The sequence below is a fragment of the Equus asinus genome, chromosome 2, assembly GCF_041296235.1.
Source record: "Equus asinus isolate D_3611 breed Donkey chromosome 2, EquAss-T2T_v2, whole genome shotgun sequence".
NCBI lineage: Eukaryota > Metazoa > Chordata > Mammalia > Perissodactyla > Equidae > Equus > Equus asinus.
This window is the reverse complement of record NC_091791.1, coordinates 164,361,905-164,381,670: the sequence shown is the minus strand read 5'-3', so window position 1 is coordinate 164,381,670 and position 19,766 is coordinate 164,361,905. Positions and strand designations below refer to the sequence as shown.

The 19,766-nt window shown below is 46.8% G+C and overlaps 3 protein-coding genes and 1 pseudogene across 5 annotated transcripts; 3 read left to right on the top strand and 1 right to left on the bottom strand.

Annotated features, from left to right (window-relative positions):
- Positions 1 to 790: 790 nt before the first annotated feature.
- LOC139044524 (small ribosomal subunit protein uS8 pseudogene) lies at positions 791 to 3,582 on the top strand (annotated as a pseudogene).
- A 131-nt stretch (positions 3,583 to 3,713) lies between these two features.
- PIP4P1 (phosphatidylinositol-4,5-bisphosphate 4-phosphatase 1) lies at positions 3,714 to 7,783 on the top strand. Of its 2 annotated transcripts, none has more exons than XM_014844493.3 (7): positions 3,714 to 4,241; positions 4,564 to 4,754; positions 5,111 to 5,217; positions 5,667 to 5,772; positions 5,972 to 6,024; positions 6,129 to 6,219; positions 6,942 to 7,783. In XM_014844493.3, the coding sequence occupies exons 1-7, from the start codon at positions 4,100 to 4,102 to the stop codon at positions 7,083 to 7,085; spliced, it is 834 nt and encodes a 277-aa protein (XP_014699979.1). In that variant the 5' UTR covers positions 3,714 to 4,099; the 3' UTR covers positions 7,086 to 7,783. The 2 variants fall into 2 exon arrangements, with proteins under 2 accessions (XP_014699979.1, XP_014699978.1); XM_014844492.3 differs by having other exon boundaries at positions 3,738 to 4,262.
- A 79-nt stretch (positions 7,784 to 7,862) lies between these two features.
- Positions 7,863 to 10,774, bottom strand: APEX1 (apurinic/apyrimidinic endodeoxyribonuclease 1). Of its 2 annotated transcripts, none has more exons than XM_014844487.3 (5): positions 10,596 to 10,774; positions 10,161 to 10,286; positions 9,761 to 9,948; positions 8,806 to 8,998; positions 7,863 to 8,668 (listed from the first exon to the last, which is right to left on the bottom strand). In XM_014844487.3, the coding sequence occupies exons 1-5, from the start codon at positions 10,741 to 10,743 to the stop codon at positions 8,151 to 8,153; spliced, it is 1,173 nt and encodes a 390-aa protein (XP_014699973.2). In that variant the 5' UTR covers positions 10,744 to 10,774; the 3' UTR covers positions 7,863 to 8,150. The 2 variants fall into 2 exon arrangements, with proteins under 2 accessions (XP_014699973.2, XP_014699974.3); XM_014844488.3 differs by having other exon boundaries at positions 10,470 to 10,648.
- Positions 10,775 to 10,909: 135 nt separating this feature from the next.
- Positions 10,910 to 19,743, top strand: OSGEP (O-sialoglycoprotein endopeptidase). The gene is made up of 11 exons (XM_014844489.3): positions 10,910 to 11,347; positions 12,748 to 12,867; positions 15,537 to 15,712; positions 17,587 to 17,682; positions 17,819 to 17,868; positions 18,005 to 18,083; positions 18,633 to 18,698; positions 18,794 to 18,884; positions 19,121 to 19,196; positions 19,287 to 19,385; positions 19,533 to 19,743. The coding sequence occupies exons 1-11, from the start codon at positions 11,233 to 11,235 to the stop codon at positions 19,570 to 19,572; spliced, it is 1,008 nt and encodes a 335-aa protein (XP_014699975.2). The 5' UTR covers positions 10,910 to 11,232; the 3' UTR covers positions 19,573 to 19,743.
- Positions 19,744 to 19,766: the final 23 nt, after the last annotated feature.

Here is a 19,766-nt window from a genome sequence, read left to right as displayed (position 1 = left end):
CTGCCACAGCATGACTCGCCAAGCAGTGCCATATCCGCACCTGCGAACCCTGGGCCACCGAAGCAGAACGTGCACTTAAGCGCTGCGCCACCTGGCTGGTCTCCATTTCCTTTCTTTTTGTGTGTGTGTGTCAGCCATTTTCCTTCTTTCTTTCTTTCTTTGTGAGGAAGATTGGCCCTGAGCTAACATCTGTTGCCAATCTTCCTCTTTTTTTTTTTTCTCCCCAAAGCCCCAGTATATAGTTGTATATCCTGGTTGGCGGTCATTCTAGTTCTTCTGTGTGGGATGCTGCCACAGCACGGCTTGATGAGCAGTGCTAGGTCTGCACCCAGGATCCAAACCAGGGAACCCCAGGCCACTGAAGCGGAGCATGCAAACTTAACCACTCAGCCACAGGGCCAACCCTTGATAGGGTTTTTATGGCCTCCTTTTTTGTGTGTGAGAAAGATTGGCCCTGAGCTAACATCTGTTGCCAATCTTCCTCTTTTTGCTTGAGAAATATTGGCCCTGAGCTATCATCTGTGCCAATCTTCCTCCACTTTGTATGTGGGTTGCATGGCTTGATGCTGTGTAGGGCATGTAGGTCCGTGCCCATGATCCAAACCTGGGAACCCCAGGCCACTGAAGTGGAGCATGCAAATCTAACCACTGCATTTACGGTCTCTTTTATGGCCCTTCTCACAAATTACCTTGCTTTCCTGGCATGTTTCTTCTGACCACTACCAAACTGTAATGTCACTGACGTTGAGATAGTATTTATTGATCTTAGATTTATCCTAAAGTAGTGTGCCCAGATTGTAGGTAGTCAATGAATAAGTCCATCTGCAGAATACGTAATGGCTTCTTCCAACAGACTCTTGGAACTCAAGTCCCATAGGGAAATATTATAAGGCAATCTCATCACAAAAGCACTTAGAGAGTCACTATACTTCCCTTCACCATGTCTCACACCCATGTGGGTGGAGGTTAGTCTGGCATTAGAAGGGATCTATAACAGGACATATTCAGGGATTATTCCATCAATCTCTTCCTCCAGTGCCTCGCATGCTGTCAGAGAGTACACTCTCCCTATCAGTTAACATTTACTTCTCTAGCCACACATCCCTATATTGATCCTATAATGAAAACATCACCAAGAGCCCACACTACTAAAAAAATAAGCCATTCTACTCGTCCATCCCTCTAGGATCCTCAATAATGTACCCAACTTTCCATCTCTCCCACATTTTTATACAAATAAAACCAGATTTAAATAAACATTAAGCTCTTTCTGGCATCTTTCTGTGCTGCCACAATGGTGCTCATGAATGTCCTGGCTGATGCTCTCAAGAGCATCAACAATGCCAAGAAGAGAGGCAAACTCCAGGTTCTCATTAGGCTGTGCTCCAAAGTCATGTCCAGTTTGTAACTGTGACAATGAAGCATGGTTACCCTGGAAAATTTGAAATCATTGATGACCACAGAGCTGGGAAAACTGTTGTGAACCTCACAGGCAGGTTAAACAAGTGTGGAGTGATCAGTCCCAGATTTGATGTGCAACAGAAAGATCTAGAAAAATGGCAAAATAACTTACATCCATCCCATCAGTGTGGTGTCATTATAATGACAACCTCAGGTGGCATCATGGCCCATGAAGAAGCAAGGTGAAAACACATAGGCGGGAAAATCCTGGGATTCTTTTTCTAGGGATGTAATAAATATGTGCAAATAAAATGCTTCAACGGACAGGGGGAAAAAAGAACATTAAATGTGGCTTCAGTAAGGGTGAGGAGAGTCACAAAAGGACAGGTTTGCAATGTATGTGTAACAAGGTGTAAACAGTGAATGCTCAAGTGAGCATCCATGCGTCAGAAGGAGCAGCACACTGGCCTATCCCCAACAGAGCTACAGCCCCTTCTCCACTTTGTACCCAGAGGTTCCTTGGTTTTTTAAGTGTCTGTGGGCCCTAACTAGTGGAAGGATACTAGCTTCTGAGAAGAAGCTGGTTTGGAAAAGCTGTGTGTAAAAATCAGAACCCAGGCGAAGTCTCCAGCCCCTGTAGCAACCACAAGTGCTAGGCCAACAGCAGTTTCTTAATGATTAAATGTTTGAGTTGGGCTGCCCTTTCCTCAATGTTAAGCTCAGTGGAGAGGCTTTTAGATAAACTGGTTATGGTCCTCAGAGTTGTTTTTTCAATTCCTTGTTCCCTTCCAGATGTAGGGCAGACACAATTTTGGCTATGAGATGTGGAAAACTCAGCTATAGTTCAGGCTCCGTAAAGATCACATAGTGCACTGGCAGGACACTATCCCCAAAGTTTGGGTTCAGAGGTTACTGATAGACCCTCAGGATTCTGCTTCAGTTTCTGGAAAGCGGTAAGACAGAACCCTCATCTAAGGGGTTCCTCAGGAAAAGCCAGCCATCTCAGCATTATTCTCAGTCACGGAGCCCCTATATTTAATAGACTGAGCTAAAATGTTCGCCTTCGAAGCAACTAGCTATTTCCCAAGAGCATGAGCTGCAACCATCTCCCTTTGACCTCTCAGTACTCCCTTCTCGTATGACAACAGGGCCCTTCTCATCCTGTACTTGCTTAACCAACATAAATTACTTCAGTAAAATTGTAAAACAAAGAAGGTCCCTATAAGGTGACTCAATTTTACTCAATCATCCACCATTAATCCCAAAATAATAGTGTACTCACCCTACGCTTACATAGTTAAGCAAATCCTCCTAAATTAGTCTTTCCAATAACGAGGGGCCATTCACCTTGACTGTCCCTGCTCTACCCTGAAACACCCAACAAAATTGAAACAACAAAGAAAAAAGTACCCTTCTGCTAACAGTGGGAACCCTACACATTTCATCTGTCTAGGTACCCATTTATTAGAGCACCTTGTTAGGTTGAGTTGGATGAACATGGATGAACAGGAGAGTGGGTAGGTGGATTGGTGTATGCGTCTGAGTTGCTTCAGATCTTTTCCAATACTTGTCGGAATAACCTCCATTAGCAGTCTCGTGGCTGGGAGCAAAGATGAGACAAGTCTACAGACTGTCTCATCCACCTAACGAGGTAACTGAAATATCCTTGGACTGGACTGGTTAACTCAATCAAAAAACACTTACCATGCACATGTGTTTAGGACTAGGGGGGTCATAAAATTGAGTAAAACGATGAGATCTCCTTGTAGTGGTAGAGACTGACGCATGAAAAGATAATTTCCTAATTTAATCAGGGGTGGACAGGAGGGTGTAGTCTACAGCGAAACTTCCTGGAGAAGCCGGTCTTGTGTCCTATTCCAGAAGTGACTCCAGCGAGAAAGGCTGGGGTGACAAGCTGAACGTTTTAATCCTTTTCCACCTGGAACATCTTTACTTCGACTTTGTACAAGCATTTCTTTGAGTAGAGCGGCTAACTGCTGCCTACCGTTCCTCCTCCCGCTGCTCAGAACAACGCCAGCTCCCGCACTCTTTCAATGCCGGCTCTTGAACCACGCCCCCGGGTTCTCGCGCTAAGCTTCGGCCAATAAAGCTGCCCCCCAAGGATCACAGGACGAGGGAAGGGAAGTCTCCAGCCAATGGGAGACGAAATATTATCGCAAAGAGGGAGAAAAGTCTTTCAGCGTTGTCTTTGGACCAATGAGGAGCAATGAGTGTGAGCCCTTTCTGGGCGCCTAACAGAAACTCGGCTTCCTGCAGCACGTGACCCGGGAGGTGAGGCAGCCTCGCCCCACCTCCTGGTCTGGAGGTAGCGCGATGGGCCACGCTTCCAATGGCTCGCAGCACTTCTCGTCACGTGCAGTGTTTGCGGGCCCAGCGGCCTCCAGAAGGTCATGTGACAGTGACGTTGTGCGATGCTCCCTAATGGCAAAAAAGAGCTGCCTTCACAGGACCAGGAATTGGTTCATCTCCACGAATAATAGGCCGGCAGGGGCGGGGACAACCTATCACGTGCCGTGGGACGGAGCGGGGCGGGGCAGGCCACTGGTTGCGGGGCGAGCTGGGCGCGCGGCGCGCAGGCGCCCTGGGGACCCGGTAGCGGCGGCGGCGGTGGTTGCGGCGACGGCAGCGGCGAAGAGAACCGGATCCTTGGCCGAAGGGGAAGGTGGCAGTGGCGGCCATGGCGGCAGATGGAGAGCGATCTCCGCTGCTCTCCGAGCCCATCGACGGTGGCGCCGGCGGCAACGGATTAGTGGGGCCAGGCGGGACTGGGGCTGGGCCCGGGGGAGGCCTGACCCCCTCCGCACCACCGTACGGAGCCGGTAAACATGCCCCGCCCCAGGGTAAGCTGGGGCGGGTCCCAGGTGTTCCGGGGCAACGCTGAGAGGCGGGGAGGGGGCGGGGCCCAAGCGCCAGGTGGGGAGCTATTGCACCTGTGACCGGGTGAGGCTTCCCTCCCTCCGAAACCGCGACCAGAGCTTGGGAACGGAAAGGGGTTCTGAGGAAGCTGATCCAAGCCCGGATTGTAAGAAGCCCGCCGAGCTTGGTCAGAAGGCTTGAGGACCAGGAGTTCCTTGATCCCATGGAACATCAGTGGGGGTGTCTGCAAGTGATGCCGATTCTTCTTTTTACCTTCCTCTCCAGCATTTCCCCCGTTCCCCGAGGGGCACCCAGCCGTGTTGCCTGGGGAGGACCCACCCCCCTACTCACCCCTGACCAGCCCCGACAGTGGGAGTGCCCCCATGATCACCTGCCGAGTCTGCCAGTCTCTCATCAACGTGGAAGGCAAGATGCATCAGCATGTAGTCAAATGTGGCGTCTGCAATGAAGCCACTGTGAGTTACACGAATCTATGAAATGGGCCCTGTTTCCTGGATCCTCTTTCTGGTTCCTTGATTCTAGACCCTGACCTTCAGATGTCAAGTGCTCTTCATGAAACCCAGGTTTCAGCTCCAGGAGTTTCACACAGCTATTTCCCGAGAATTCACTCACCAAAGCTAATGTTTACCATTCCTTACCTTCACACCTGTCCTGGATACTTAAACCTAGTTTTCATTTGCAAGTTTTATGTTATTTGCCTTTCTTGCATTTCTCTGTCCTGGCTAAGACCTCTCTCCTCAGAAGGTGTTTTTGTAGGAAATGGAATGGATTGGGAGTAGAGATTTGCTTACTGATACTCATTCTTCTCTAGCCAATCAAGAATGCACCCCCCGGGAAAAAATATGTTCGATGCCCTTGTAACTGTCTCCTTATCTGCAAAGTGACTTCCCAGCGGATTGCCTGCCCTCGGCCCTACTGGTAAGAGGCATCAGGTGGGGAAGGGCATCAGTGGGGAAAATTGGAAAACTAAAAAAAGAATGAATGCTTATAGAGAATGTGAAGGTGAGAAAGCCTGGTGTTTATTTAGAAGGAGAAAAAGCTAAGGACTGTGGTGCCTCTAGAATGTCATAGCCATCTTTCTCATCTCTCGATAAAAAGACTGGGATGAAATGGTGTCCTTCGGGAGAACTGATAGCCTCGGGGACTGGGTGAATTATCCTGAGGTAGAAGGGGAGTTAGAGGCCTGAAATTTAAACAGTGCTCTTCTTTAAGGATTCTCTGGGGTAGAGTTGAGCGGCAGAGTATCTTAAATACACGGAGAAGTAGAAGAACTGAGAGCGGCAGGGAGTAGGGGATGTGAAGGAGTGATAGTGTGGGGATCCTTAGGATCAAGAACTTTTTCACCATAGTCCATTTCTCCTGTACAGCAAAAGAATCATCAATCTTGGGCCTGTGCATCCAGGGCCTTTGAGTCCAGAACCACAACCTGTGGGTGTCAGGGTCATCTGTGGACATTGCAAGAATACTTTTCTGGTAAGGAGGGATATTGGGAAGCCCTGGGGTGGGGGGGACCAGGAGTAATCATGAATATATTTCTGAGTTATGATAATGAATCCTGAAAAGGTCTGTTCTATGAGAACCTATTTCTCACCCTCCCCCTGCCCCAGGGCTCTTGTTGAAGATGACCCTGCTTCTGCTATTGATTGCTTTCTCCCTTTTTCTTTGTCCATAGTGGACAGAGTTCACAGACCGAACCTTGGCCCGTTGCCCTCACTGCAGGAAAGTGTAAGTGATTAAAGAGTGGCATTGTTGAGCTGGTAATGGGGTAACATGTAGAGTGAAAACTACAGGACCCTTACAAGCATCCGTTTCTGTTTGCCTCCCCACAGGTCATCTATTGGGCGCAGATATCCACGAAAGAGATGTATCTGCTGCTTCTTGCTTGGCTTATTCTTGGCAGTCACTGCCACTGGCCTTGCTGTGAGTAACCTTGATCAAACCCCTTTCATTCCTCAGCCTCATCTCCATAGACTAAGAGTTGGGAAATGACTACCACCCAAAAACGAAACTGAGGGGTAGGTTTTTTGTTTTGTCTTGTTTTAATGTGCAGATGAGCTGAGGTAACTGATAAACAGTCTTCAGTGTTACTATAGGAGTAAAAACCAGCCATTTTCTTTATGTAGAGGAGAGGACAATGGAGGAAGTGGCTTAAATGAAGAGTTGATATTAGGAAACCTGGCTCAATTATCAGACGTTAAGAAAATCTGACAGGGGCCGGCCTGGTGGCAGAGTGGTTAGGTTTGCGTGGGCTGCTTCGCTGGCTCCAGGTTTGCAGGTTCAGATCCTGGGCACAGAGCTAACACTGCTCAAGTTGGGCCACACTGGTGGCATCCCACATAAGGTGGAGGATTGGCACAGATGTTAGCTCACCAACACTATTCCTCAAGCAAAAAGAGGAAGATTGGCAACAGGAGTTAGTTCAGAGCCAATCTTCCTCACAAAAAAAAAGAATGACCAATGTCTAGGATTGTATGAGTTATTCCCTGCCTAGGGGAAGGGAGCTGAACAACTGGCCCTTTAAAAAGTTCCCTGAAGGTGGCTACACGTGGATAGGGAACAGACTGAAGCTTGAGTTCTCTGTTACTAGGGCTCCTAGAAAGTCATGAGATCAACAATAACCCCATCTTTTTCTTCTTCTTCAGTTTGGAACATGGAAGCATGCACGGCGATATGGAGGCATCTATGCAGCCTGGGCATTTGTCATCCTGTTGGCTGTGCTGTGTTTGGGCCGGGCCCTCTATTGGGCCTGTATGAAGGTCAGCCATCCTGTCCAGAACTTCTCCTGAGCCCCGTGACGACCCACAGACTGTGCCTGGCCCCTCCCTGGTGGGGACAGTGACACTACAAAGGGAGCCATGGTAAAAGGCTCCCCGGGCTTCTATAAGGGGAGCCGAGCAGCTGCCTTCCTTTTCCCTGGGGAGAGGTAGGAAGGAACCTGGCCCTCACCTAGGTTTGGAAGGGTAGAAAAGACCACTGCTGGCCATCTGCTTTCCCCCAAGGGTTGCTCTGTTTAAGGTGAAATAGGTGAAGTGTTGGCCCTAAACCTGGGTCCTAAGAGATGGTTCTAGCCTTGTCCTTCCTATATGCTCCCTGAGAGCCATTCCTGTCCCTTACACATTCCAGGGCAGGGTGGGGGTGGGTAGCCCTGGGGGTTTCCCTCCCTCTTGTGCACCCTTAGGACCTTGCTGCTGCTATTGCACTTCACCAGGGGCTGGCTCTGGCCTCTACCCTCAGTTTCCTCTCCCCCCAATTCTGTGTCCTGTGGGGGTGGGGTCAGCTGCTGCTCTGTACAGAACCACAGGAACTGATGTGTATATAACTATTTAATGTGGGGTACGTTCCCCTAGTCCTCTGTTTCCCTTAATGCCTCCTTCCAACCTTACCTCAGTTGCAGTATTTAACTGGGCTGGGTAGGGTTGTTCTGTCTTGGGGAGGTTAGGGACTCATCCTGTGCTTGTAAATAAATAAGGTTATGACTATCCTTTTCCAGTTGTTAAATCTTATATGTACGAAAAGATGAGAATTTGTAGCCCCACAAAGGGGTAGAATACAAAGACAGCAAAGCAAACTATGGCTCTTTATTTTCACATGGACAGTTCAAGGAGGTCATCAGTAGCTTTTGTTTAATGTAAAAAAAAAAAAGAAAGAGAGCAAGCGGGAGAGAGAACTCACCGAAAAAAAACCCCAACACCTCAGGCTTAAAGGAAACCTAAGTCTGTCACTAGGAGCCTGGTTAAAGGATTTTCAGAAAGGAAATACAGTGCAGATTTTAAAGAAGTTTGGGAGGCGGGCAAGAACTCTGCTAGTCTGGGGGGCTTATTTCCCAGGCTCGAATTGATGTGGGGGAGGTGTCACAGTGCTAGGTATAAGGTGATGGGACAGTGGTCACTGCCCAGGGCCTTGGAACGGATCTTGCTATCACACAATGCAGGTAACAGAGAGTGAGACAACAAAAAGTAATCAAGGCGCCACCCCACATTTTTGGAGCGTGCATTCATCATGTAGGTCCAAAAGGTGTAGGCATAGGCTGTATTGGGGTAGAGGTGCCGGAAACTGTCAGCCAGTGGCACAGCCTGCAGCAATTCCCCAAAGCCTTGGCGCTCTTGTGGAGTGAAGCCAGCATTCTTTTTGTTTCCCTTGGGGTTGCGAAGGTCAATTTCTTCATGAGCCACATTGAGATCCCCACATAGCACAAGGGGCTTGCGGGAAGCCAAGCCCTTCAGGAACTTGCGAAAGGCTTCGTCCCAGCGCTGCCGGTACTCCAAGCGCACCAGACCCCGGCCTGCATTAGGTACATAGGCTGTTACCAGCACAAATGCATCAAATTCAGCCACAATCACTCGGCCTTCCTGATCGTGTTCCTCCTCGCCTACAGAAATGATGAAACAATCAGCATAAAGAGGCATAAAAGAGAAAACAGAATAAAGGAGTCAAGAATTGGGGCTGGGTGTGATATTCGCAATTGGTTTGGAAGAGCTCAGGCATTAAGAATCAATAGGGTCTCACCAATGCCATAGGAGACTTTGAGTGGGCACTGGCGGGAGAGCAGGCCCACACCACTGTACCCTTCCTTGTCTGAAGGTGCTGACCAGTACTGATGGGATAGTCCAGGCAGCTCTTGAAGTTCAGCTGGTAGTTTGTTCTCTGAACACTTGGTTTCTTGGAGGCACAGGATATCTGGGGCTTCTTCCTTTACCCACTGAGTGAAATGAAAGGTAGAAAAAGCATTATCAAGTCAGCAGACATTTACTGAAGTTATGTTCTAAATAATAGAGATACACAGGTGAGACACAGTGCTTGTGCACAAGTTAACAGTCTAGCAGCACAATATTTAAACAATTATAAATTATGTAACTGGCAACTGATGGAGATAGGAAGAGTCTTACAAGCAACACTGAGATGTGTTTTCCAACAAGCAATGGATAGCCAGCTAAGATTTTTAAGCAGTAGTTAATTAAATGGAGGATAAGCTGGAGATAAAATGGAGCAAGTCCAGTAACAAGGTTTTTTCAACATGCTGGAGAAGAGATGAGGACATTAAAACATGCCAAGAGAATTGAAGGAATGGACGTTTAAGAACTATAACTGGGGGGCTGGCCTGGTAGCGCTGCAGTTAAGTTTGCATGTTCCGCTTCAGCAGCCCAGGGTTCGCTGGTGCGGATCCTGGGTGCGGACATGGCACCGCCTGGCAAGCCATGCTGTGGTAGGTGTCCCACATATAAAGTAGAGGAAGATGGGCACAGATGTTAGCTCAGGGCTAATCTTCCTCAAAAAAATTTTTTTTAAAAACTATAACTGGAATGAGATAGTGAAGCCCCTCCTTGTACCTCTCCCACAAGAAAACTACTGACAAGGGAAAAATAAAACCTACATGGTGGGGACTAAAATGAGAAAAGGTGATTAAACCCCTAGATCATTCAATACTAAAGAATGTCTCTTCCCTTCCTTGAATTGCACTCACATCTAAACCTTTCTTCTTAATCCAGGCTCTAAGCCCATCCACATTCCAGGAGCAGATCTTGAGTGTGGCTGATTTGCCACTGGGTGAGGTTTTCTGGTCTGGGGGGTCCTCATACAGGACTGGTCCCTCTCCTGCTGCCTCTTTTTCGTTTTTCTTTGTTCCTGTCTTACTCTTCTTGGCCTCTGGCTCTATAAAATGAATAATACATAGTGATGAAAGTTTGGCGGTTTCTAACTCTGATGGAGAGTTAACTACAGACCCACAGAGAGCCTGCAGTTTCGGCGACTTTTTCACAAACTCTGCAAAAATGAATTTAGTCTGTCCTACTTCCCGTTCATCGAACGAATCAGAAACACCCCATCGCAGCCTCTAGGGAGACGGGCTCATATCATTCTCTTACCAGTCTTGGGTCCTTCTCCGTCTTCTGCCACCGCTCCCTTTTTCCCACGCTTCGGCATCACTGTAACGAACGCCCTTCGGCACCCGTTCCAGGTCGCCCACCGAATCAGTATTTTTATCGCGTTGCCTATAGACGCAAAGAAATCATGAAACCAGCTGAGGCCGAGAAAAAGACTCCTCCCTCGGGCGCCCTAGCACCAGGTCCCGCCTTTCAAACCACATTATCTCAGAATCCTTTCCCCGCCTCCGTGCACCAAAGGCCCTTGAGCCCCTCACCCACAAGACTAGAGCATTTCATAGTGCTTTGTACCCTCCTCGCGAGATCTGCCCTCTGGCCAATCGAGGGCCTTAATTAAGAGTCCCGATTTAGGCTGGCCGATCAGACGTCCAGATAAGCCCCTGTGACGGGCAAAATAACAGCAACGCCGTTTCTGACCTGCCCGCGTCCCAGCGTGGCTCCTCCTCACCAGAGCACAAAGAATGCAGCACGTTGTGGCCCCACGTGGGTAACTGGGGTGGTCACGTGATCTGAGGTACGTATCGCGTGGCGGAGGAATGCTGGTGATTGGTTTGTCTGGCACCATATGACGGAGAAGCTCGGCCTTCCCGCCCTTCTCCACTGTCTCCAGGAGACTGAAGGACCTAACCCTTCGTGCTCGGGCTGTTTATCGGTGTGCCAGATGCTCGACTCATTCTGCCGCCCTGACCGAAGATCCCAGAGCTGTGCAAGAGGGGAAAAAATCAATGGAGAAGCCTGGGATGGGCTATGGGAGAGAGGCAGAGGAACGGATGGGGATGTAAGGAGCAGATGCCGGCTCAGCGTCCCTGGCAGTTAGGAGGACAGGTCCTTGAAGGGGACTTGACGGGTCGCTGTGACACGGGGGCGGGGACAGCGGGCGCGCCACCCGCCGGAGTACTTTGGCGTCTGTCCGTGTGCGCGCTGCTGCCTAACAGCTGTATGCTCGTCCTCTTCTTTTGCGCCCCGGAATCAGCAACCCATCAGGGACTGGTGAGGGCTCCACGGCTCGGTTGGCAGCTAGGAACCCTGCCGGCATTTTCTCCCAGGCTCGGCCATGCCGGCGGTGCTGGGTTTTGAAGGCAGCGCCAACAAGATTGGCGTGGGAGTGGTGTGGGATGGCACGGTGCTGGCGAACCCGCGGCGGACTTACGTCACGCCTCCGGGCACAGGTGCGTGAGTAGAGGCCTTGTAGTTTGCGGCGCGCTTTTCTGCAAAGCATAACCTTCCATCTTCCTAAACACTAGTGAAGTAGGGCATGGAGCGCATTATCCCTTCATAGAGTTTTTGATCTGAGTCTCTGAGATTATGTGACAGTATTAACGTGATGGATAGAAGAATCACAGGCACTTGGAGCTGGATATTTTGGGTTCCTTCAGCTTTTACTGAGTGCCTTGTAGGTGCTAATAATTAGCTGGCTGCTGGATACAAAAATAGATGTTATGAGCCTGCTGTGGGATCTGACATATAGACAGAACTTTACAATATGATAAGTAGTATAACAGACACGATCAAAATATTCTAAAATGAGGGGCCGGCCCAGTGGCGCAGCGGTTAATTGCCCACGTTCTGCTTCTCCGTGGCGGAGGGCGGGGGGGTGTTTGCCGGTTCCGATCTAGGGTGCAGACATGGCACCACTTGACAAAAGCCATGCTGTGGTAGGTGTCCCACATAGAAAGTAGAGGTAGATGGGCACAGATGTGAGCTCAGGGCCAGTCTTCCTCAGCAAAAAGAGGAGGATTGGCAGCAGATGTTAGCTCAGGGTTAATCTTCCTCAAAAAAGAAGATTCTAAAATGAGAAGGAGTTTAGACTCCCAGCTTAGGTGTCAGACAGAACTGGCTGGCCTTGAAGAGTTCATGTTCAGTATTTGTTTTTGGACTTCTGTTCTTTACTCTTAAAATGGAAATAATAATATAGTACCTGCATCATTGGGTCTTGAGAATTACATAAAACTACCAGACACGTTACAACTTTTAATAAGTGTTATTTATAAGTTATTATGTTACATCTTGCTTATCTTCCCCCCAAACACCTGCATACATAGGAGAGGGCAACTGACTTGCATATACCTGAAAAGCCTCTGTCAACAGTTGGTGTTGTGACAGGTTACTCACTAACAATGCATGTGTATGTTTAGCACTCACTCTTCTAGGCATTTTGGTACCAGGAATACAAAGATAAATAAAATAGCCAGTGCTTTGAGATGCTCCTGGTTAAAACTTGGGAAACCACACATAATTGTAATGCTGTAATGGTTATATGTTAAATACAATGATGTGATCGTGCACAGGGTTCTGTAGGGTCATAGAGAAGATCACTGAAGACCGTGAGATAGATATCACTTGAATTGAGTCCTGAAGGCTGAGTAGGAGTTGGGTATGAAGAAGGGCATTTCTGAGAGCTGTTCAGCATAGTTGAATAGGCTGGAAGTATATCTGGAAATCTGGAAGACAGGGTGCTTGAGGAGAGTGAAAGGGACTCTTCCTACACTATTCAAATGCCTGTTTTTTACTTCTACCTACCTTTGCTGTAGAAAAATCCTATGATCTCTGACCTGTGTCCATCTCCTAGGATTCCTTCCAGGTGATACTGCCAGGCACCACCGAGCTGTTATCCTGGACCTACTGGAGGAGGCACTTACAGAGGCTGGATTAACTTCCCAGGATATTGATTGCATTGCCTACACCAAAGGTATGGCTAGGAGCATGGTCGACAGGGGAAGAATATACTGGCATACTCCAGAGATATTGTGGGTTTGGTTCCAGACTACCGCAATAAAGCTAATATCACAATACAGCAAGTCATACAAGTTTTTTCATTTCCCAATACATATGAAAGTTATATTTGCACTGTACTGTAGCCTGTTAAGTGTGCAATAGCATTATGTCTGAAATAAACAATGTACGTACCTTAATTAAAAAATGCTAACCTTCATCTGAACCTTCAGCGAGTCATAATCTCTTTGCTGGTGGAGGGTCTTGCCTTGGTGTTGATGACTGCTGACTGATGACCATGGAGGCTGCTGAAGGTTAGGGTGACTGGGGCAATTTCTTTTTTAGGGAGGGGGGTGCTGGGAGGCTGGGGCCCAAGACAAGCCCTGGCCAAGTGCTCAACTTGGTCTCCCTGGTTCTGCCCCTTCTCTCTGAGGGGCAGTTTCTTAAGATGAGACAACGATGAAGTTTGCCGCGGAGATTGACTTCTTTTCACAGGTGATTTCTCTGTCGCATGCAATGCTATTTGATAGCATTTTACCCACAGAAGAACTTCTTTCAGAATTGGAGCCAATCCTCTCGAACCCTGCTGCTACTTTATCAACTAAGTCTGTCCAATATTCTAAATCCTTTGTTGTCATTTCAACAATTATCATAGCGTCTTCAGCAGGAGTAGATTCTATCTCAAGAAACCACTTTCTTTGTTGATCCATAAGAAGCAACTCCTCCTCTGTTACAGTTTTATCATGAGAGTGGAGCAATTGAGTCACATTTTCAGGCCCTATTTCTAATACTAGTTCTCTTGCTGTTTCTACCACATCTGTAGTTACTTCCTCCACTGAAGTCTTAAATGCCTCAAAGTCATCAATGAGGTTTGGAATCAACTTCTTCCAAACTCCTGTTGATGTTGATATTTTGACCTCTTCCCATCACTCACTAATGTTCTTAATGACATCTAGAATGGTGAATCCTTTCCAGAAGGTTTTCAGTTTACTTTGCCCAGATCCATTAGAGGACACTATCTATGGCAGCTATAGCCTTACGAAATATATTTCTTAATAAGACTTGAGAGTTGAAATTACTCCTTGATCCCTGGGCTGCAGAACAGATATTGTGTTACTAGGCATGAAAATAACATTAATCTCATCGTGCATCTCTAACCTAACAGAGCTCTGGGGTGACCAGAGCACTGATAGGTGTATTGCCAGTGAGCAGTAATATTTTGAAAGGAATCTTTTTTTTCTCAGCAGTAGGTCTCAACGGTAGGCTTAAAATTGCCAGTAAACCGTGTTGTGATCCAGGCTTTGGATCATCCAGGCTTTGTTGTTCCATTTATAGAGCACAAGCAGAGTAGATTTGGCATAATTCTTAATGACCCTAGGATTTTTGGAATTTCAATGAGCCTTGGCTTCAACTTAAATTCCTCAGCTGCATTAGCTTCCAGCAAGAGAGTCAGCCTGTCCTTTGAAGCTTTGAAGCCAGGCATTGACTTCTGCTCTCTATGCTATGAAAGTCCTAGATGGCATCTACTTCCAACAGAAGGCTGTTTCATTTACATGGAGAATCTGTTGTTTAGTGTAATCACCGTCATCAACTGTCTTAGCTAGATCTTCTAGAGAACTTGCTGCAGCTTCTACATCAGCGCTTGCTGCTTCACCTTGCACTTTTATGTTATGGAGATGCCTTCTTTCCTTCAACCTCTGCTAGCTTCACACTTTTCTTCTGCAGCTTCCTCACCTCTCTCTGCCTTCATAGAATTGAAGAGAGGTAGGGCCTTGCTCTGGATTAGGCTTTGGCTTAAGGGCGTGTTGTGGCTGGTTTGATCTTCTATCCAGACCACTAAAACTTTCTCCATATCAGCAATAAGGCTGTTTTGCTTTCTTATTGTTCATGTGTTCACTAGAGTAGCACTTTTGATTTTCTTTAAGAACTTTTCCTTTGCATTCACAACTTGGCTAACTGTGTGGCACAAGAGGCCTAGCTTTGGCTTATCTCAGCTTTTAACATGCCTTCCTCACTAAGCTTAATCATTTCTAGCTTTTGATTTAAAGTGAGAGATGTGCGACTCTTCCTTTCACTTGAACGCTTAGAGGCCATTGTAGGGCTATTAATTGGCCTAATTTCAATATTGTTGTGTCTCAGGGAATAGGGAGGGCCGAGGAGAGAGAGACGGGGAAATAGCCAGTTGGTGGAGCAGTCCAAACACACACAACATTTATTAATTAAGCTCACCCTCTTATATGGGTGCAGTTTGTGGCGCCCCAAAATAATTAGAATAGTAACATCAAAGATCACTGATCACAGATCATTATAACAAATATAATAATAATGAAAAAGTTTGAAATATTGCAAGAATTACCAAGATGTGACACAGACACATGAAGTGAGCAAATGCTATTGGAAAAGTGGTGCCAGTAGACTTGCTTGACACAGGGTTGCCACAAACCTTCAATTTGTAAAAAATGCAGTATCTGCAAAGTGCAGTAAAATGACATATGCCTGTAACCAGAGTTTGGCCAGGTCAAAATAGCCTGCAACTCACCTTTGCTCCCACCACTACCCCTAACCCACCTCTCCCATCCTTTACTTCCCCCAGCTCTGTTTTTCCCAATTTCTATAGGATTCTAACTCCCATTTCAATCCCCCTAGGACCCGGCATGGGTGCCCCACTGGCTTCTGTGGCTGTTGTGGCCCGTACTGTGGCCCAACTGTGGAATAAGCCATTGCTGGGTGTGAACCATTGTATAGGCCACATTGAGATGGGCCGCCTCATTACTGGAGCCACCAGCCCAACTGTGCTGTATGTCAGCGGAGGAAATACACAGGTATTTACAGTACTTCACCATTGCTTCTTAATTTCTAAGGCACTATACCAGCAACTTTCATGTTCTGGCTGAGTGGCAGGAACTGCAAGAATGAAGTTGGGCTCAAATGAACCTAAAATGTTGTGCACTGGGAAACTCACAATAAAGTTCCTAACGTTGCAGATTTGGGCAGGATGATCAGAACATTAGATGACTTTTATATATGTGGTTATAAAGATTAGGAATTTCCAATTTACAAAAGGAAAGAATGGTAAGGATTGAAGCCTTCAAAATAGTGAAAGGATTTTCACTTTCATTATTTTAAGCTTATTTCTTCTATGAATCTTAGCAATTAAAACTAAGGGTCACTATCCGATTTGTTTCTTTAGGATAACTACATGTTTTGTTTTACGTTACTGGTAGCAAATATGTAGAAATTGTTATTCTAAGAGGGTGAATACATAAATAACTTTAAAAAACACTTTGTAAATTGTAGGTGGTATTTTAAGTTTATAGACAAAGCCAGAGTTGTTTGGGATACCTTACAAGACCTTTTTAGGTTGGGATTGGAGAACTCCAGCCCTCCTATTCCTACAGAACACCTGATGAGGTTAGTATCAGACATAGTCATTGTCCCCAGCTTATGAAAGGGTTATGTTCTAAAACTTCATCTTGTGAAATAGTTATTAAAGATGAAGCACACATTCCTGTGGAAATGATTGGGAGCTTTAGCAGGTAGAGGGCAAGTAGCTGGTTGAGGCCTGAAGGATGACATACAAGGGCGGGGACTTGGCGTGTGATGAACTGCGGCAGAGGCTTACGAGAGTTCACTCGGAAGAGCAGTGATAGAGGCCTCTCTTCTTTTCCTCTTCCCTTTTGAAGCCCGTTTAGGTGTAAAAAACAGGGAAGATGATTAGGTAGAGAGGAGTAGATAACAGAAGTAGAAGGACAGGAATTTTTCCTTCCCCTTTTGTTGCCAGCCTTTGACAGCAGAGTAAGAACTATATCAGAAGGGAAGGAAATCCCCAGCAGTACCAAGAGGGGAAGGGGACTTCTTTTGGTCCCTAGGAAGCACTCACTGTCGGAAGTATGGAACATATCTGTCAGTGGGTGGTAACTATTCTCTGTGCCAGAAGTTGATCACACATGAAGATGAGCGTAAGTTGATTGCCAGTGCTGAGTTGAAGGGGCTATTAGTCCGACCAAGTATGAGATTTTTGAGTTTTTCAACTCTGCCTCTTCTCTTGTTTCCAAATACCACTGCCCTGGTTGGATAATCTAGGACGACTCTGGTTCCCTGCCCCCAAGCAAGAAAGCCTGTTCCCTATTCCATACTGTCAAGACTGCTTTTAAAGGATAGATCAGGAACTTCAAAGCTAAAACAATGTATTTGAAATGACAGTTTGTTGGGGCCAGCCCCATGGCTGAGTGGTTAAGTTCACGCGCTCCACTTCGGCAGCCCAGGGTTTCGCCACTTCAAATCCTGGGCGCGGACATGGCACCGCTCATCAAGCCATGCTGAAGCAGCGTCCCACATGCCACAACTAGAAGGAGCCACAACTAAAAATACACAACTATGTACCGGGGGGCTTTGGGGAGAAAAAAGAAAAATAAAATCTTTAAAAAAAAAAGAAGAAGAAATGACAGTTTGCTTCTATCCTGACCTGGACTATCTTCTGTGTATTAGGAATCTGCTCTGGGAATCCTCAGGGTATATATGGGCTTCTCAGATAAGAACTATAAAAAATTACCCATTTAGGGTTTGGGAAAGTACTTTTTTCCATTTCTTATTGGAAGCTCTGGTGGCCATGTTGATCCTCTGCTATGTTCTTCCCCAAAGCCAAATGCTCCTCTTTACAGACTTGAGCTTTCATGGACATCCTCATCACCCTTAGGTGATTGCATATTCAGAACACCGTTACCGCATCTTTGGGGAAACCATCGATATTGCTGTGGGTAATTGTCTGGATCGTTTTGCTCGAGTGCTGAAGGTAAGCCATTGAGGCTGCAGAGAACATAAGATGTGGATAAATTTCTGGGAAGTCATGGACATGGAGGGGGAAAGTAGTAAATTAGCCTCTTGTGCTTCCTGGATATCTGACTTCATCCTCTCTTTCCTTCTGCTAGATTTCCAATGACCCAAGTCCAGGCTACAACATTGAACAGATGGCGAAGCGGTAAGGAGACACGAGGTGGAAAGAGGCTGACTGGTGGGGCTTCAGGGATTTCTCTGTATATATATTAACGAGGTTTGGGAGGGTGAACAGACAGCTGACTACAGGCTTAGTGCCTCATATACTCATCCCCATATAGAGGCAAGAAGCTAGTTGAGCTGCCATACACTGTAAAGGGGATGGACGTCTCATTCTCAGGGATCCTGTCTTTCATTGAGGTGAGTGTGGGAGAGGTGAGGAGATGGGCACTTCCATGCTTTTTAATGAAGCATTTCTGTTTTGCTCACCATTGTATTTCCAGCATATGGCATAGTACTGGCCCATATTAGATGCCACATAAAGTCATTTAGCAAATATTTATTGAACATCTGTGTGCCTGGCAATAGTGATACAGCATAGAGCAAAATTAAAATCCCTACCCACATGGAGCTTGGGTTCTAATAGGGGGAGACAGATAAAGAAACAAAAAAAGAAAAAAGAAAGAGGAGAAAATAATCAAACATAAAGGATCAGTTGGTGGTAAGTGCTAAGCAGGGTAAGGGGTGGGGGGGGTGCCAGGGCAGGCATTCCTAATTAATGAATCTTGAATGAATGCTGCCCATTCTACAGCTTGGTGCCGGAGAAGGGCAAAGCGTGGTATGGGATGTGCTGGTCAATTGAATTGTGGTGAAACACAGTGATCCTCCAAGTGCGCTAATGTTTACTCTCATGTCATCGCCTAACCACTATTCACTGTTTTATCTTTTTGTTTTCCCCTTTAATTACAGGATGCAGCCCAGCGCATGCTGGCCACAGGCGAGTGTACTCCTGAGGATCTGTGTTTCTCCCTGCAGGTAATGGACTAAAAAGCTAGGACAGAAAGTTGGGGCTGGTGAGCTTTTATATAATGGATCCCCTCTGATATTTTCACCCTGTCTGTCCCTCACAGGAAACTGTGTTTGCAATGCTGGTAGAGATAACAGAGCGGGCCATGGCACATTGTGGCTCCCAGGAGGCCCTCATCGTGGGAGGTGTGGGGTGTATGTATCATTGAACAGTGCTCTTCTTTCCTATTGCTGGACACGTGCATCTTCCTCCTGATGTTCTAAATCTCTAAGGATTTGGGGAAATTATGAGTTTCTTTTCTTGTCCTGTTTCCCAATCCTTACCCCCTGGACCCCCACTTCCTTTTCCTAAGTAAATGTACATGAGGTGTACAGCTGGACCATGGAGAAATGGCTACAACTAAGCTAATGCTACCTCTACCTCTTCATAGGTAATATGAGGCTACAGGAAATGATGGAGACAATGTGCCAGGAACGTGGAGCCCAGCTTTTTGCCACAGATGAGAGGTAAAGGCCGTTTCCCTTTCTTGATTTTTTTTTTCTCCAATTACTATAACTTTCCACTGTTAGATCCCAGATTTCATATCTCTTTCCCAGATTCTGCATTGACAATGGAGCCATGATAGCCCAGGCTGGCTGGGAGATGTTTCAGGCTGGACACAGGACCCTGCTCAGTGACTCTGGGATCACACAGAGGTGAGCACCCCTGTGGAAGGGCTAGATAGGATTATATGGGAGGTAGGCAAAAATCAGCAAGGAAGAGGGTCCAGAATCCTGAGGGCAGAGAAGGATGGAAGATGCTCAGGGATAGCCGTCCACCAGATTTCTCCTATTATTTCACAGGTATCGGACAGATGAAGTAGAAGTGACCTGGAGAGACTAACAAGGTTAACAGGATCGAGGTGGATAGTGCCCTAAAGTGGAGCCCAAGGACGCTGGGCCTTACTCTGTGTCCTGACATGGGAGTCCTAGCAAGGCTGTGGACTCCCCTCTCCCATCATTTGAACTCAAGATGACTCAGCAATAAAATATTTTGGGATTTGTATGTTGGTAATCAGCTTGTATTGTTCAGGAAAA

Coding starts and splice junctions, on each gene's coding strand:
- PIP4P1 (XM_014844492.3), top strand. CDS start 4,100: ATGGCGGCAGATGGAGAGCGATCTCCGCTGCTCTCCGAGCCCATCGAC. Junction 4,755..5,110: donor GCGTCTGCAATGAAGCCACT/GTGAGTTACACG, acceptor ATTCTTCTCTAG/CCAATCAAGAATGCACCCCC. Junction 6,025..6,128: donor TGCCCTCACTGCAGGAAAGT/GTAAGTGATTAA, acceptor GCCTCCCCACAG/GTCATCTATTGGGCGCAGAT.
- OSGEP (XM_014844489.3), top strand. CDS start 11,233: ATGCCGGCGGTGCTGGGTTTTGAAGGCAGCGCCAACAAGATTGGCGTG. Junction 12,868..15,536: donor TTGCATTGCCTACACCAAAG/GTATGGCTAGGA, acceptor CAATCCCCCTAG/GACCCGGCATGGGTGCCCCA. Junction 19,386..19,532: donor GACTCTGGGATCACACAGAG/GTGAGCACCCCT, acceptor ATTATTTCACAG/GTATCGGACAGATGAAGTAG.
- APEX1 (XM_014844487.3), bottom strand. CDS start 10,743: ATGGTGCCAGACAAACCAATCACCAGCATTCCTCCGCCACGCGATACG. Junction 10,287..10,595: donor CCACGCTGGGACGCGGGCAG/GTCAGAAACGGC, acceptor TTGCGTCTATAG/GCAACGCGATAAAAATACTG. Junction 9,949..10,160: donor CGGAGAAGGACCCAAGACTG/GTAAGAGAATGA, acceptor TTCATTTTATAG/AGCCAGAGGCCAAGAAGAGT.